Below are 15897 nucleotides of genomic sequence, written 5' to 3'. Positions count from 1 at the left end.
CGAGTTTTAACCCGATTATCTAACTGCAAGTGCACAGTAAAGTACGCAGTAGTAATGCGGGATCGAATCCACAGGGACTGATGATCACACGTAGAGTTGCAGACAAGTTAATAGCTATAGCGAACGAAGATATATTTTTGATGGTTTTTATTTAATTTTCTTTAGTGTCACAAAACATAAACAAGCTGTAAAAAAGGATGATTTAGACGATTTGAAAACTATTTTAAAACAAACGTTGGGCATTGGGAATTCTCAGGGATTTCTTTTTAATCAAGATACAATTAATGGCAGACACAGGGGTATATTAAGAACCGTCTAGAACTCAAACACGATATTAGAATTAACCTACTTTCGTAGCGCTAATTCTATATGTTATAGAAATCTCCACACTAACTTCTGCTGAGTTTCAATTTCTAAACAAGCATTAAGAACAGGTTCAATATGTTCACAAAGCGCAATAACATCAACTTTCGAGGGTTAAGGACACTTTGCTCATCTAAAGTATTTTCGGAAGTTCAAACAATCACTTTCGGTGCATCAAACAATCTGATATCATGAACTAAGTGATCAATTCAGTTCAAGCAGTAAGAAATCCATTAGATGAAGAACCAAAACGTAATCCCTTAGTCTACACACGTTTTATGAATCAAAACATCAAGAAATCCCCTATGAGAACCCCTAAACCCAACTAGATGACTACTCACACATAACTAAGCAAGAACAACACGATTTTGATGAAGAAAACATGATAAGATTGTATTAAAACAGAGTAAAGGTTCAGAAGATCTTCTCCAAATGGTTTTGAGATGAACTCCTTTACAAATCTTCACAAATCACACAAAACAAGTTACAAAACTCTCAAATCTCTCTCAAGAACTTGTAAATCTCCTTCTTGGTCGTCTCTAATCTTTTCTGAGTCCCCAAAAGTCCAGTTCTTTCGTCCATTATTGAGGGGAGTGGGTAAAAAGGAGTGAAAAGCTCATTGGTGCGTGTGGAGCCCGTAGAGCGTGGGATCGGTCGATCCTCAGTGGTCGGATCGGTCGATCTAGTGCATGAATTTCTTCTTAGCTCTGGATCGGTCGATCCACAGACAATTGATCGGTCGATCTATGTCCTGTGCGATCAATACTTCTCATTCGGTCCATTGTTCAGTCCATCTTGCTTCTGAATAAATCCCGAATGCGTTCTTTTCTTGCAAGCTATCTAGTAACCTGCATATTACACTTAAGAACACCAAAACGCATCAAATAGACCAAAACATTAATTAAAACCGACCATTTAATTGCTCCAAAATGAGTTTAAAACCGTTAAAAACACGGAATATCAACTCCCCCAGACTTGAATCTTTGCTTGTCCTCAAGTAAAGAAGATTAAAATTTGGGAGCTCACTAACCCTCAGTAGACCTTACCTTGTGATTTCGCTAACCACTTAAATCAGAGACTGTCAAGGCATTCATTCCAAATCCCCACCAAGACCGCGCAAACCTTTCCATATTTCAGACCTGCAAGTCTCAGTTTCAAGTAATCAACTCTTTACATTCATTAAAAAAGGGCGTGACCTTTCCACCAAAGATATCTCCATCAGGTATAACGGGCTCGGTGTTTGGGAGGCTGTTTTAGTGTTTAATTAGGTGAGGCTCAAGTGTTTGTGGGTATCAGCGATAACCAAAAAAAAAAAATGCAAAACATTATGAAAAATCGCTGGAGAAACCGAGTATATTGATAACCACGTTTTCGAACTGCTCAAGTCTCAAATGATCAAAACCCAACAAATCTCAAACTCTAACCCCAAATTTAAACAACGCATCATCTCTGGTACACAAAATAAAAATAAAATGTCTAAATCAAATCTACTGAATGAGATATAAACATGAACTCTTTTTTTTTTTTTTTTTTTTTTTTTATTTCAGAACGAAAACTTATACAAACCGAAATCGAATATATACACTGCGATGCAATCACACACTTACAACACCCAATTTTTCTATTTACACCTCTAGACACACAGGTCCGTGTCTAACCACCTAAATGTTCCAATCCTACCTAAGCAGTCAGATGAACCATGTCTACCCTAATCTCTCCATTGTTTTTGCACATGTATGCACATATGATCAGTGTGTAAGAATGCATGGAGATGAAATAAAAGGGTAAGGTGTAGGTGTGGTACCAAACTATTGATGAGTCTAGCCATTCGGGATTATTAAAGAGTGGTAAAATGTGGTAAAGAAAATCCTGAATGTGTATATGGTGTACCGTTTCCTGATGTTGATTCCTGGTCAAAAGAAATTAAATTCATTAATGGTCAAAAATAGTTGAGTCGATTACAATTCACCGAGACTTGATAAAAGATTTAAAGAGAGGTTGTTTGGTCAAGTGGTTCCTCTTCCAGCTCCAGAACTACAAAATCGGTAAGCACATATCCCTTTCCAACACCAACAGGGATGTTTTCTAGTACACCGACTGGTCTTCGCACTGATCGGTCAGCAAGGACCAAGGAGATCCTTGTAGGTTTGTAGTTCGTCATGCCTAGCCTCTCAGAGACAGAGAAAGGCATTAGGCTCACTCCTGAACCCAGATCGCAGAGACTCCTCTCAAAGGTAAGTGATCCAATGCGGCATGGTAGAAAAAATGCTCCGGGATCTTCACGCTTTTTAGGCATGACATTTTGTAGAACTGCGCTACATTCCTCATTGAGCATCAACACACCACGCTCTAGGCTCATCTTATCGGTAAGAATCTCCTTCATGTACCTTTTAAGAGAAGGTACCATCTTCACCGCTTCAACGAATGGCAATCTCACATGTAACTCCCCAACAAGGTTCTTTAGCTTCTCGTACTCACGTTCTTTGATCTTCTGCCTTGGTCTGGATGGGTATGGAGCCTTAGGAACATAAGCAGGAGGCGCCACATACACCTCTTCAGGTTCAGAGGAATTTGGCTTCGTTGACACGGGATCGGTCGATCCATATGGACCGGATCGGTCGATCTCCGTCCCTTTGGATCGGTCGATCTGTTCCTGAGATCGGTCGATCTCTTTCTTATTCGATCCCTCAATCGTTTTTCCACTCCTAAGTGTTACAGCATTCACAAACTCCTTGGGATTCGTCTCTGACTTCCCTGGTAGGAATCCAGGTGCTGTTCTGCTGCTGGAGGCGGTTTGAGCAACTTGCTTTTCCAAAACTTTCAAATGGGTGTTCAAAGCTTTAAACTTCCCATTAAGCTCTCCATACATGTTATCCACCTTGGTGTTTATCTCTGCAGTGCTATTCTTCTGACCTTCTAGCACCATTTGCAGCATCTTCTTAATTTCGTTATCCTGAGAAGACTGTGACGAAGAGGCATTCCCTTGATTCTGGTAGTTGTTGTACTGCTTCCTTTGCTGAAATCCTGAGTTGCCCGAGTTGTTCCCCTGATATTGATTTCTGTTCTGATATCCTTGGTTGAACACACTCTGGTTCTGATTTTGGTTCTGCCTGTTTCCTGCCTGAGGGTAGGACTGATGTTGTGGATTCTCCACATTGTTGCTCCGGTAAGACAGATTATTTTGCTGATTTTGACTCCATCCAAGGTTCTGATTGTAGCCTCTGTTGTAGTTTCCTTGACCACCAATGTAGTTCACATCAGCTTGCATATCATCTGAATTATCACCAACAGTTTCTTGTGAGGAACGATAGTCTTGCTCCTCCACAAATTTCACAGATTTCTGATCTCTCTTGAGAAGCATCTCAATCTTGGCATTCAGCTCATCTATCTTCTTGGATTCATAACCAACACCCTTCTGGCTGGTGTCAAACCTTGACTTGCGGTTTGCTTTGCTGGATGACAGGTTGTTCAGCAAGGTGTAAGCTTCTTCAACAGTCTTGGTCATGAAATCACCATTACTTGCTGTGTCCATGGCATCTTGACTCTCTTCATGAACTCCATTATAGAAAATGTTCAGCAAGCTCACATCAGTGTAACCATGGTGAGGGCAGTCCTGTGTGTACTCCTTGAAACGCTCCCAAGCCTCATGAAAGCTTTCTGAATCAAGCTGCTGAAAGCTTCCAATTCTGCTTCTCAGATATGTGGACCTTGACTTGGTGAAGAAATGCTGTAGAAAAGCAGCTCTTGTCTCTTCCCATGTAGTAAGAGATCCTGGAGGGATGGACTTTAACCATCTGATAGCTTTATCAGCTAAGGAAAACGGGAACAACCTGCATTTCAAAGCGCCTTGAGGAACTCCATTATGTCTGCTGGTGTCACAGACTCGCTCAAAATGCTCCAAGTGATACATCGGGTCCTCAGACGGGTTTCCATGAAAAGGATTTTTCTCCACCAAATTAATGAGACCAGTCTTGATCTCAAAGTCTCTTCTCTCAATGGGAGGTGGGCGAATCCCAGAACGATCGGCATAGAATGCATCTGGTGTATCATAATGTGCAAGCGTCATCCTAGGCATGCCATAGTCTCCAGCCTGTTGTCTTGCAGCTACACCAGCCTGCTGATTATCACCAGCATTGTTGCCTTCTCGTTCATCTACAGGAATTGGATTTTGCGGGTTGTCCTGAAACTGGTCTTCTTGGTGTTCAGCCATTTCAACCTCTTCAGCGGACTCAAGTCTTTTCTTTTTCACTTGTCTCTCTAGGCGGCCGAGCTCTAACTCCAAAGGTATTAAATTCGATGATCCTTTGCTTCTAGTATGAAATCCGCTCATTCACCTGAAAACACAAACAGAAAGAGAAAGACAGAAACATTAGACAAAATAAAAATGCTATAGTCTTAAACTGATCATTAACTCTAGGGTGACCAAATGGTCCCCGGCAACGGCCCCAAAAACTTGATGTGTCGAGTTTTAACTCGATTATCTAACTGCAAGTGCACAGTAAAGTACGCAGTAGTAATGCGGGATCGAATCCACAGGGACCGATGATCACACGTAGAGTTGCAGAAAAGTTAATAGCTATAGCGAACGAAGATATATTTTTGATGGTTTTTATTTAATTTTCTTTAGTATCACAAAACATAAACAAGCTGTAAAAAAGGATGATTTAAACGATTTGAAAACTATTTTAAAACAAACGTTGGGCATTGGGAATTCTCAGGGATTTCTTTTTAATCAAGATACAATTAATGGCGGACACAGGGGTATATTAAGAACCGTCTAGAACTCAAACACGATATTAGAATTAACCTACTTCCGTAGCGCTAATTCTCTATGTTATAGAAATCTCCACACTAACTTCCGCTGAGTTTCAATTTCTAAACAAGCATTAAGAACAGGTTCAATATGTTCACAAAGCGCAATAACATCAACTTCCGAGGGTTAAGGACACTTTCCTCATCTAAAGTATTTTCGGAAGTTCAAACAATCACTTTCGGTGCATCAAACAATCTGATATCATGAACTAAATGATCAATTCAGTTCAAGCAGTAAGAAATCCATTAGATGAAGAACCAAAACGTAATCCCTTAGTCTACACACGTTTTATGAATCAAAACATCAAGAAATCCCCTATGAGAACCCCTAAACCCAACTAGATGACTAATCACACATAACTAAGCAAGAACAACACGATTTTGATGAAGAAAACATGATAAGATTGTATTAAAACAGAGTAAAGGTTCAGAAGATCTTCTCCAAATGGTTTTGAGATGAACTCCTTTACAAATCTTCACAAATCACACAAAACAAGTTACAAAACTCTCAAATCTCTCTCAAGAACTTGTAAATCTCCTTCTTGGTCGTCTCTAATCTTTTCTGAGTCCCCAAAAGTCCAGTTTTTTCGTCCATTATTGAGGGGAGTGGGTAAAAAGGAGTGAAAAGCTCATTGGTGCGTGTGGAGCCCGTAGAGCGTGGGATCGGTCGATCCTCAGTGGTCGGATCGGTCGATCTAGTGCATGAATTTCTTCTTAGCTCTGGATCGGTCGATCCACAGACAATTGATCGGTCGATCTATGTCCTGTGCGATCAATACTTCTCATTCGGTCCATTGTTCGGTCCATCTTGCTTCTGAATAAATCCCGAATGCGTTCTTTTCTTGCAAGCTATCTAGTAACCTGCATATTACACTTAAGAACACCAAAACGCATCAAATAGACCAAAACATTAATTAAAACCGACCATTTAATTGCTCCAAAACGAGTTTAAAACCGTCAAAAACACGGAATATCACATATGCGAAGCTAACCGGCAGGCCCGGTTTGTAGGGAAGAAGTGCTTGGGTGATGCCAAGTGGACAAAAAAAATACACGTTAATGGGGGGCTGGAACAAGACCAATTCCGTTGCTCTTAGCCGGCTGGATGAAGTATTTTTGCACCGATCTTAACTTGATTTCCGTTGGAGTCCTTCACCTCTTCTTTGCCGTGGGTGCAGACAGCTGCAGCCAACAGGAATGTGATGAGAAAAGGGGTCACTGAAGGTTTCTTCATTTTGATTGTTTTGTTTGAGTGAGAGTTGTCTTGTGTAGAGCAAACACATTGTACCGGTATTTATGGGAAGTTTATGCGGTGAAATTTAAAACCTCCTGGTGTGACAGTAGAAAATCATCTGTGTAAATAAAACCTAAAGGTACGTACCTATCAGCTTTAAATACGTTTTGGCTCTTTCCCCATCTCACATTATGATCTTTCCCGTGACATTGGGTTGGTTTATAGTGTAGTGAGGGTTGAGTCTACGGTAACTGATCGGAACTTCGATTTTTAGCACGAGGAAAATGCACGGCGGTGCTCAGTAATTAACATAGAATATAAAAACGAACGATAACACAACAAATAACTCATGGGAAGAAGACAAGATTTCGATAAGGATGAGTGAACGATAGTGGCCAAAAACAAGGACCTAAAGGTATGAGTGAAACGATAGTGGCCAAAAACAAGAACCTAAAGGTATGAGTGAAACGATAGTGGCCAAAAACAAAAACCTAAAGGTATCTATCAGGTTTAAATACTTTTTGGCACGAGGAACATGCACAGTGGTGTGTAGTAGCCAACATAGAATGATAGAAATTAAAGACGAATGATAACTCTACCAATAACTCATGAGAAAAAGATAAGGTTTAAATGCAGAGAGATGTATGAATGCTTGTTAACTACTTATCCTTGTTTTTGGCCACTGTCGTTTCTCTAAATTTATTCTTTAAAAAAATTACTAGCTAAAACAAGAATCACAAAATGAGTTCTACATTTTCACAAGCAAACAGATAGGCGACGACATAAAATTCACAATCAAGATTTCTAACCAGAGAACGACACGAATATCCAAGAAAAAGAAGGGTAAAAACATTGTCTCAATGAATTATGCTGAAGAAGAGAGGAAGATGTAGAAACATTATTTATGCATTAATTAATGGACCATATCCTTCACCCTCACACATACGACATCAAGGATTCACATTTGCAAGACACATGTCCCTTACTCAAAAGATTAGTTGCTCCATTGAAAATCACGTATGAACTTGAGAACTTTTTTTTCCATCTGTAAAATGGAACGATTCATTTCAGTACTTTTTTTTTATCATATCATAAGATTAGCTTTTCTTGGCTTCACCGATTAGCTTTTTCTACATAAATATACACTATAGATGTACGTAACAGCACAACAAATACTTTCCAATCCAATTGGCGAACACTGGAAAGAAATAAAAGTCCCAATCTTATGATATTAGTTCATTGTTATGGAACTCATCTCCCAATTTTATATGTAAAGAAACCAATTAACGAAGTTGTGTCTAGTTCTCTCTCTAGAAAACTTTGATTCTGAGAGTACACAATGGAACGATTCATCTCAATGCTTAGTTGTCATGTTCAAAACAATAAGGATTCAACTGCCTTGTGAGACACGTCGAGAATAGGGCATCAAGCGAAGTTAATTGGGTTGATTGCCGATGTGCAGAACATCATAACTTATGAATGAGACAAACGGCCCTACTCGGTCTGACCCAAATCATCGGTCTGATCGAGTGGACTATTGTGTTAAGGAAAATGGTTGACCCGATTGAATATAAATCCATAGGCCCAGGTATTTATCAAAGTTTTGGATTTGATTTAAGATGGTTTAGTGAAGTTTTTATCAATTTGTAACAGTTGTCAACACTCATATAAGAATTTTTATTGCTGGAGATTCTCAGGAAAACTATTTCATAAATTCAATATTTAATATTTTTAATCTAATTTTATTAAATAATCTACTTTTTTAAGTAAAACCATTTATTCAATGACATCTGTTAGTAGTATCTCAAGAGTTTCAAGTTTTTTTATAATAGTGTTTCTTTTTCTCCAACTTTTTTTTTAATTGTTATTAATAATGAGAGATACTGTGTTCAGTTAAAATGTTAAAACTCGAGAGTTTGTCGGATAAAGTTAAGGCTAACCGGTGACGTGGCGACCACTAAATCATAAACGACCGTCCGTTGACTGAGACGTGCTAAAACGGGCAAGTTGTTTATTCTCCGAGGAACAAATAAATGGATCCTATTGGCTAAAGCACGTCACGGGACAAACGAGATAAATATTCCGACTTAAAAAGGCGCGTGGTACCCAAACCCGCGCGTCGCGCTGAAATGTCAAAACGAGATTAAAAATGCGGGCATTGAAACTAACGCATCCACATTACATGACTTTTGCTTAATAAGAGCCGAGTCGATCTTCAGACAAAACAACAATGGGGTTTTGAGAATTGTCCGAAAGACGCAAAAAAAACGTGTTTACCGTGAAAGGATCTATTTGAACCCAATTTGATTTGCTTTTTGTGTCTTTTCACGATAATTATGGGAAAAGGCGCAATCAAAGAAGAAGAAAGCGAAAGGAAGAGACAAACATGGCGATGGCCTTTGGCGGCTTTGGTCGTTGTCTTACTAGCAGTTGCCGTCAGCTCTCGAACCGCTTCTAATGTCGGTTCCTTCTTCACCGATCGTAATTCTTGCAGCTGCTCACTTCAGGTTCGTGATTATTACTCTCCATCTCCTTGCTTCAATCTGATATAACGGAATGTGGACAAAAAAGGATCTCAGTTACATGTTCGTGTCTGAATCTGATAAACTTTGTTTCGTAGTATTGACAATAGTTAAAAAGTCAAAAGCTTTGGTCTTTGGATTAAGTATAATAAAAAAAAAAAAACTGAATCTTTTTTGATGACATTGTTGGTATATATACACAGGGAAGTGGTAAATACAAAGGCATGGTTGAGGACTGTTGCTGTGACTACGAAACAGTGGACAATCTCAACAGTGAGGTTTTGAATCCTCTGCTTCAAGATCTCGTCGCTACTCCCTTCTTCCGTTACTTCAAGGTCTCTCATTCTTCTTTTCTTTTGATGTTAACTCTTCCCCAACAGCTAGTTACATTGTTTTTTTTTTACAGGTCAAACTGTGGTGTGACTGCCCGTTCTGGCCAGACGATGGGATGTGTCGTTTACGTGATTGCAGCGTCTGCGAATGTCCAGAGAATGAGTTCCCTGAACCTTTCAAAAGACCCTATAACATCGCAGGTCTTCCTTCAGATAATTTGATTTGTCAAGAGGGGAAACCCCAAGCTGCTGTGGACCGTACTATAGATAACATAGCGTTCAGAGGTTGGGTGGAGACTAATAATCCATGGACGCATGAGGATGACACAGATAACGGTAATGTAGTTTTAACTAAAACAGTTTGATGCACCAATGTGTTTGAGAACTGATTGGTTATTGACTTATAATGTTCAGGTGAGATGACTTATGTAAATCTTCAGCTAAACCCTGAGAGGTTTACTGGTTACACTGGACCTTCTGCTAGAAGGATTTGGGACTCTATTTACTCAGAGAACTGCCCAAAATGTGAGTTTCTCCTTCTCTATTCGTTTTTGTTGCATCTGGATGTGTCTTAAATCTTAAAGATCCTAAAAATACTAAAAATCCTAAAGGATAAGAAAATTGGATTTTGAGCCTGCTATAAATATGAGTCCAAGGGTTGTAAAGTTAATTATTCACATAATAATATACAAACCCTAAAACGGGTATTTGCCTCAATACGTTTTGCTCTTTGCTTTCTTCGAGCTTGATTCGCGTTTGTTCACAACAGTTTTAGTATTGTGAGATAAAAGACTTGTAATGTGATGGGTTTCTGCAGATTCATCTGGAGAGACATGTCCAGAGAAGAAGGTTTTGTACAAATTGATATCAGGTCTTCATTCTTCAATCTCCATGCACATAGCTGGTGATTATCTTCTTGACGAGTCACGCAACCAGGTTTGTGTGTTTCTGATATTGTATCTCTTCTTGTTGAGTCATGACTGTGACATGTTTTGCTTTGAAATGCAGTGGGGACAGAACATCGAGCTGATGTATGATCGTATCCTGAGACATCCGGACCGTGTCAGAAACATGTACTTCACGTATCTATTTGTCCTACGTGCTGTAACTAAAGTGAGTTAAACTTCTCTTCATGTCGGTCTTTGACATGCCGAATCTGAACAATGCTACTGACTCTTGCAACGTGTATAGGCAACAGAGTACTTGGAGCAAGCAGAGTATGACACAGGGAACCATGCGGAAGATCTGAAAACACAGTCATTGATTAAACAACTGTTGTACAGTCCTAAACTCCAAACAGCGTGTCCTGTTCCGTTTGATGAAGCTAAGCTCTGGCAAGGTCAAGGTGGACCTGAACTGAAACAGCAGATTCAGAAACAATTCAGGAACATAAGGTTCGGTCTTATGTTTCTCGAGACACACTCATATAGAGCTTAATATGTCGGCTAGCTAAGTAAGTTATGTATGTGTTTTGCAGTGCACTGATGGATTGTGTAGGTTGTGAAAAGTGTCGGCTTTGGGGGAAGCTTCAGGTTCAGGGTCTAGGGACAGCGTTGAAGATCCTCTTCTCTGTTGGAAATCAAGACAAGGAGGGTGACCAAACAGTGAGTTTCTTGACATGCTTTGTCTTGTACGTAAGCATTGATGATCTGTAATGTTTTCTTCTCTTTTTTTTTCCAGCTGCAACTGCAACGTAATGAGGTGATTGCACTGGTGAACTTGCTCAACCGTCTCTCTGAGTCGGTTAAAATGGTTCACGATATGGGACCAGACGTGGAGAGGCTAATGGAGGATCAGATAGCTAAGACATCAGCTAAACCTGGTAGATTAAGAAGAGTTTTGGATTTAGCTTTCTCCTTCTGGTGAAATAATCATTGAGCTGTCCAGCTTTTAGGCATTCATGCTGAATCAAATGGATAGTCATCGTTGTAACAAAATTAAAGAAAAAAAAAGAATATCATTATACAAACTCAGCCAAAAGATTTTGATAAAGTTATAAAACAGAAGAAAAATAGAGACTCTTGAGGTAAAGATTCCAACATAAACATAAAAACGGAGCTTTTAGTCTCTTCTTGCACATTAGACTTCAAGACTCTGTTGCTTCTCTCCAAACCTGGATTAATGGTAATGACAGTCTCTGTTCTTGAATGAAAACCAAATCATTTCAAATGTTTAGAAAACAACAAGAATGCAAAATTTCATGTCTTTTTTCTAGTGTAATTTGGCATTTTTGAAATGTCATCAAGTACAGAGTTACAATAGTTTTCCGTATCATGTACGGTGTAGTTTAAAAGGGCAAATAAAGATAAGGGGCTTCGAATTCAATTTAACTTTGATTGGTTAGATTTAACCAAAAATGGATTTAGGATCTTTGGTGATATGCATATGACATGAGAATTTAGAACTAGATTACTGGATATGACATATTAGAGCTGGGCAAAAACTCTGAATCCGAAAAACCGAATCGAACCTGATCCGAAAAAATAGTACTTAATCCGAACTGAAATTGATGAAACATCCAAACGGATTCAAAATTCTGGCATCTAGAGAACCGAATCCGAATCGAAGTATTTCATGTACCTGAATAAATCCGAAATAGGCTTATATACCTTAATATATTGATTATTTTTAAATTTAATGTATATTAAAAACATCCAAAATATATAAGATACTTTTAAGTTATCTAAAATAATTAAAAATATATACAAATAGTCAAAAATAAATGTCTACAATAATTAAAATATACTCACACCAAATATATTTGAAATATATATTCAAAGATTCAAACCAAACCAATTTATATGTTATTTTTACATATGTTATTCATAATATATTATTTTGTTTATAGATTTTGAAAAATCTGAAGTATATAATGAATTTTAAAATTTTAAAAATAATTTAAATGAGTTATCCAAACCCGCAAAGATCTAAACCGCACCGAAATTAAAAGATTATCCCAATGGGGCTGAAATCTTTGACCCCGAACCGAACCCACAAATATTAAAACCGAAATTTAGAAATATCCGAATGAGACTGAAATCTTTCACGCCAAAAATTCAAAACCCGAATAGATCTAAACCAAATCCGAATGAGTACCCGGAGCCCCCACCTCAATCTCATATAAAGCGTCGGAAAACACAAACTTATTTGATTTATTATGAAAGTAAAGACGAGTTCACATACAGACGTGCGGGTGTTTACATAAAGCGCCGGAAAACACAAACTTAATTGATTTAGTTATGAAAGTAAAGACGATTTCACATATATACGTGCGGGCCATGGACGAGTCTCAAGGATTTTTACATTTCATGATCTTGATCTTGACTAGTAGAATGGGAACATCCTTAGACCTAACTTCTCAACACGAGAAGTAGTAGTAGTAGCCTTAGTAGCATCATCAGCCTTCACGAACTGGACGACTAAGGTCTTAGACTCATCATTGGTGACAAGCAGCTGCGGTGGGGTAGTTCCAACGGTTCCGTATGAGGTGGTCAACTTATAAGTGTGTTCTTCTACCGTAACATTTTGTATCTTAAACGCGCTATTTGGGCTCTTGTGTTTACCACCGATGATAATGGCAGATGAGGAGTCATCGACTGCCCATAACTTGGAGAACTCGCTGCAGACTGGCCAGATGTCGGACATGAACTCGATGTTTATAGAGGTGTCTGTGGTAATGAAGTCTCTGTCGATAGTTTCTGTATATCGGAAGCTAACGGGGATGCCCCGTTGGTTCGGAAGACGTGTTTGGGTGATGCCAAGTGGACAAGAGGGAAGTATGTTGGTGGCGGCTGGAACAAGACCACTCCAGGGGCGTCCCTGTCGGTATGGGGGCCATTGACAAAAAAAATAAAAATTGGGGGCCTATTTAACTATGACTTATTCTTGGGATCTGTAGAGGTTCACCAACCAATAGTATTGTGTTATTTCATATTCAATATCTTTTAAAAAAGAAAACAAAATATTATCAAATTATATTATGTTTTTTAAATTAAAAGGTAAAAAAAAGATAAAAAAATAATACTAATTACAAAAAATATATTTTTAACGTAGTCGGCAAAACACTAAACCCTAAATCATAATCCTAAACCCTAAATACTAAATCTTAAACCTTTGAGTAAACCCTAAACCCTTAGATAAATCCTAAACTCTAAATCAATATCACTAAACACTAAAACACAAAAGGGTTTAGGGTTTAGGATTTAGGGTTTAGAGTTTTAGTGTTTAGTATTTTTTTTATTTAGAGTTTAGGATTTATCCAAGGGTTTAGAGTTTACCCAAGGGTTTAGAATTTACCCAAAGGTTTAGGGTTTAGGGATTAGGATTTAGGGTTTAGTGATTAGGATTTAGGGTTTAGTGTTTGCTGAAAATACTATTTTGTTTTACTTTTTTATTTTAAAAAATAATATAACTTGACAATATTTTGTTTCCTATTTTAAAAGATATCAAATTTGAAACAATGAAATCCTATTGGTTGAACCCAAGAATAACTCTTTAACTATAGATCTATTTTATTTTAAACTAGTGGTGTTTTCGCGCTACGCGCGGATTGTTTGGCTTTTGTATTATTTAGATTTGAATATTTTTTGGTGGTATTGTTGTTTAATTTGATATTCAACTGCTGTATCAATTTATGTAGATGCAGCTATTTTTTTAAAGTGTAATAATATTTCCTTATGGAAGTTATTAACTTTTTATGCTAGACAGAAAATAGTTCACTTTAGCGTTTAATTATGTAGTGTTAATGTGTATATCGGTAAACTATTTGCTTAAGAAAGTAGACAAATACACATACAGTAAAAAAATGTATAAATTAATAATGCTCAGACTATAGAAACTTATAGAGTTATTAGTTCATAAAAAAAAAATCATTTTTCAATAATAGTAATCAACCAAAAAATTGTAGACCATTAAAGCAGATAACAATTGCTTAGAATTTGTCATTTTATTGCTTAAATTGATGAATTTCACTTTGTTTTTAGTTGATGGTTTCTTTGCAAACTTTTTTAAAATTTATTAGAATCATAGATATATTTTTGTACACATAGTTTTATAATATACTTTTAGAATTATAAAACCATGGTTAATTGAAGAGGTCTATTTAATTGGAAGTTTGAGGTAATTTAAATTAAAATGACTAATCATTTGTTATTTAAACATTAATTTTAAAGTGTTATTGGATTTTTATTTTATAAACTATTTAACTGTCTTGAAATATTTAGAAGTTGTGATTTGTAGTAGTTTTCAGTCATTGTAAAGTGTTTTTAGTCAAGTTTTTAGTTTAAACTAAAGAATAAATCTTATAATTATAAATGAGATTCTAGAGTAGTTAAACTTAAATCAGAGTATTTTTAAATCTTCCAAAATCATTTTAAAACTTAATAAAAATAAAATATTTTCAGATTCTATATTTTATAGATTCCCCCATGTATTTCTATTGATTTAAAATTGTTATTCGTTTAGTTGTACTTGCATATTGTCGAATATTTTTTATATGATAGAAGTGTTTATAAGTAAAATTTCACTTAACGTTTGGTGTCACGATATCACTGTCTATTATTTCATTCCTCTATTGAGGAGTGATTATCAATGTAAAGGCTACAAAAAAAAATTAAACATGTGAAAAAAGAGAGCTTTGGATCTCTAGCGGGAAAAAAATATTTTGAGGCTGTTCCAGTTTGCATTTGTAACCTGAAAAAGAAGAGAATCAGAAGATGGCTAAGTGTTTTATCAATAAAAGTTGACATGGAGAGGCTAAGTGTTTACCTTGCCATGTCTTCTAATTGCACAGGTCCAAGATAATGCTTGTTGGAAACATTGTCTGGAGTAGAAGAGAATCAGAAGATGGCAAAAAAAAAAGCATTCAATAACAATTCACCACACACATTTGCAAGAGATTCGCAAAAGACACATCATTCTCAATGGCACATGTGATTGTGAACAACTTACACTATCACCCCATATACAATTGAATTCAAGAGATCATCAAGATGAAAAAAATAATCAGGTAAGTTATAGGAGTAGAACTCATTGTAAAAGTCTACACGTCTTGAGATCATACTCACACTCTATGTTTCAAAAGTTGTACATAAACAGAATGATCAACACAAAGACATGAACACGATACATCAAACGGATTAGAACCATGAGCAGCCTCATCATTCCCCCTCATGTCCTCTTTCCCACCATCCAATCTTTATCTCAGATTACACACACAGAGACTTTACCTTTATTTCGGATATGTACTGCAACAAAGCAAAAAAAGTCGGCATATGATGTCAGTTTCACTTGGACCATCTGATTGCTTCAATCTCTGATTAGGCTAGCTCCATACAACTGTAGCCGCTTAAATATGGCATCTCGGTTTCTCCACGTTAGCTGGATCTTTGTTCAAAAGTGACAACAGCCTATTCAGTTGTTGGAAATGGGAATCGCTAGCAGCTTTTGTGTCAGTCTTTTTTAGCCGGATATTATACTTAAGACAAAAGACAGGAGAGAAAACTTACATCCATGGTACCGAGCTCAGTGAAAAATGGTCGGATTCTCGTACTTTGCAATAGAGCTTAAGATTGAATTCTGCATTATATCACAGACCATGTTCACGTATGACAGAACACGACATATACAAATTGCA

The 15897-nt window shown here is 37.2% G+C and overlaps 2 protein-coding genes and 1 non-coding gene across 3 annotated transcripts; 2 read left to right on the top strand and 1 right to left on the bottom strand.

The window, feature by feature from the left end:
* Nucleotides 1-3956: 3956 nt before the first annotated feature.
* On the top strand, nucleotides 3957-4063 carry LOC125589402. Its single transcript, XR_007325595.1, has one exon. It is a non-coding gene; the product is annotated as a small nucleolar RNA R71 (small nucleolar RNA).
* Nucleotides 4064-8580: 4517 nt separating this feature from the next.
* LOC111202391 (endoplasmic reticulum oxidoreductin-1) lies at nucleotides 8581-11283 on the top strand. Its single transcript, XM_022695216.2, has 9 exons — nucleotides 8581-8916; nucleotides 9135-9266; nucleotides 9338-9599; nucleotides 9678-9788; nucleotides 10081-10199; nucleotides 10272-10376; nucleotides 10455-10657; nucleotides 10741-10867; nucleotides 10944-11283. The coding sequence occupies exons 1-9, from the start codon at nucleotides 8746-8748 to the stop codon at nucleotides 11127-11129; spliced, it is 1416 nt and encodes a 471-aa protein (XP_022550937.1). The 5' UTR covers nucleotides 8581-8745; the 3' UTR covers nucleotides 11130-11283.
* A 1304-nt stretch (nucleotides 11284-12587) lies between these two features.
* On the bottom strand, nucleotides 12588-12908 carry LOC106373769 (kunitz trypsin inhibitor 2-like). The gene has a single exon (XM_048759959.1). It carries the CDS (start codon nucleotides 12906-12908, stop codon nucleotides 12588-12590), a length of 321 nt encoding a protein of 106 aa, XP_048615916.1.
* Nucleotides 12909-15897: the final 2989 nt, after the last annotated feature.

The sequence above is a fragment of the Brassica napus genome, chromosome C6 (genome assembly GCF_020379485.1).
Source record: "Brassica napus cultivar Da-Ae chromosome C6, Da-Ae, whole genome shotgun sequence".
Taxonomy (NCBI): Eukaryota; Viridiplantae; Streptophyta; class Magnoliopsida; order Brassicales; family Brassicaceae; genus Brassica; species Brassica napus.
This window is presented reverse-complemented; position numbering and strand designations above follow the sequence as displayed.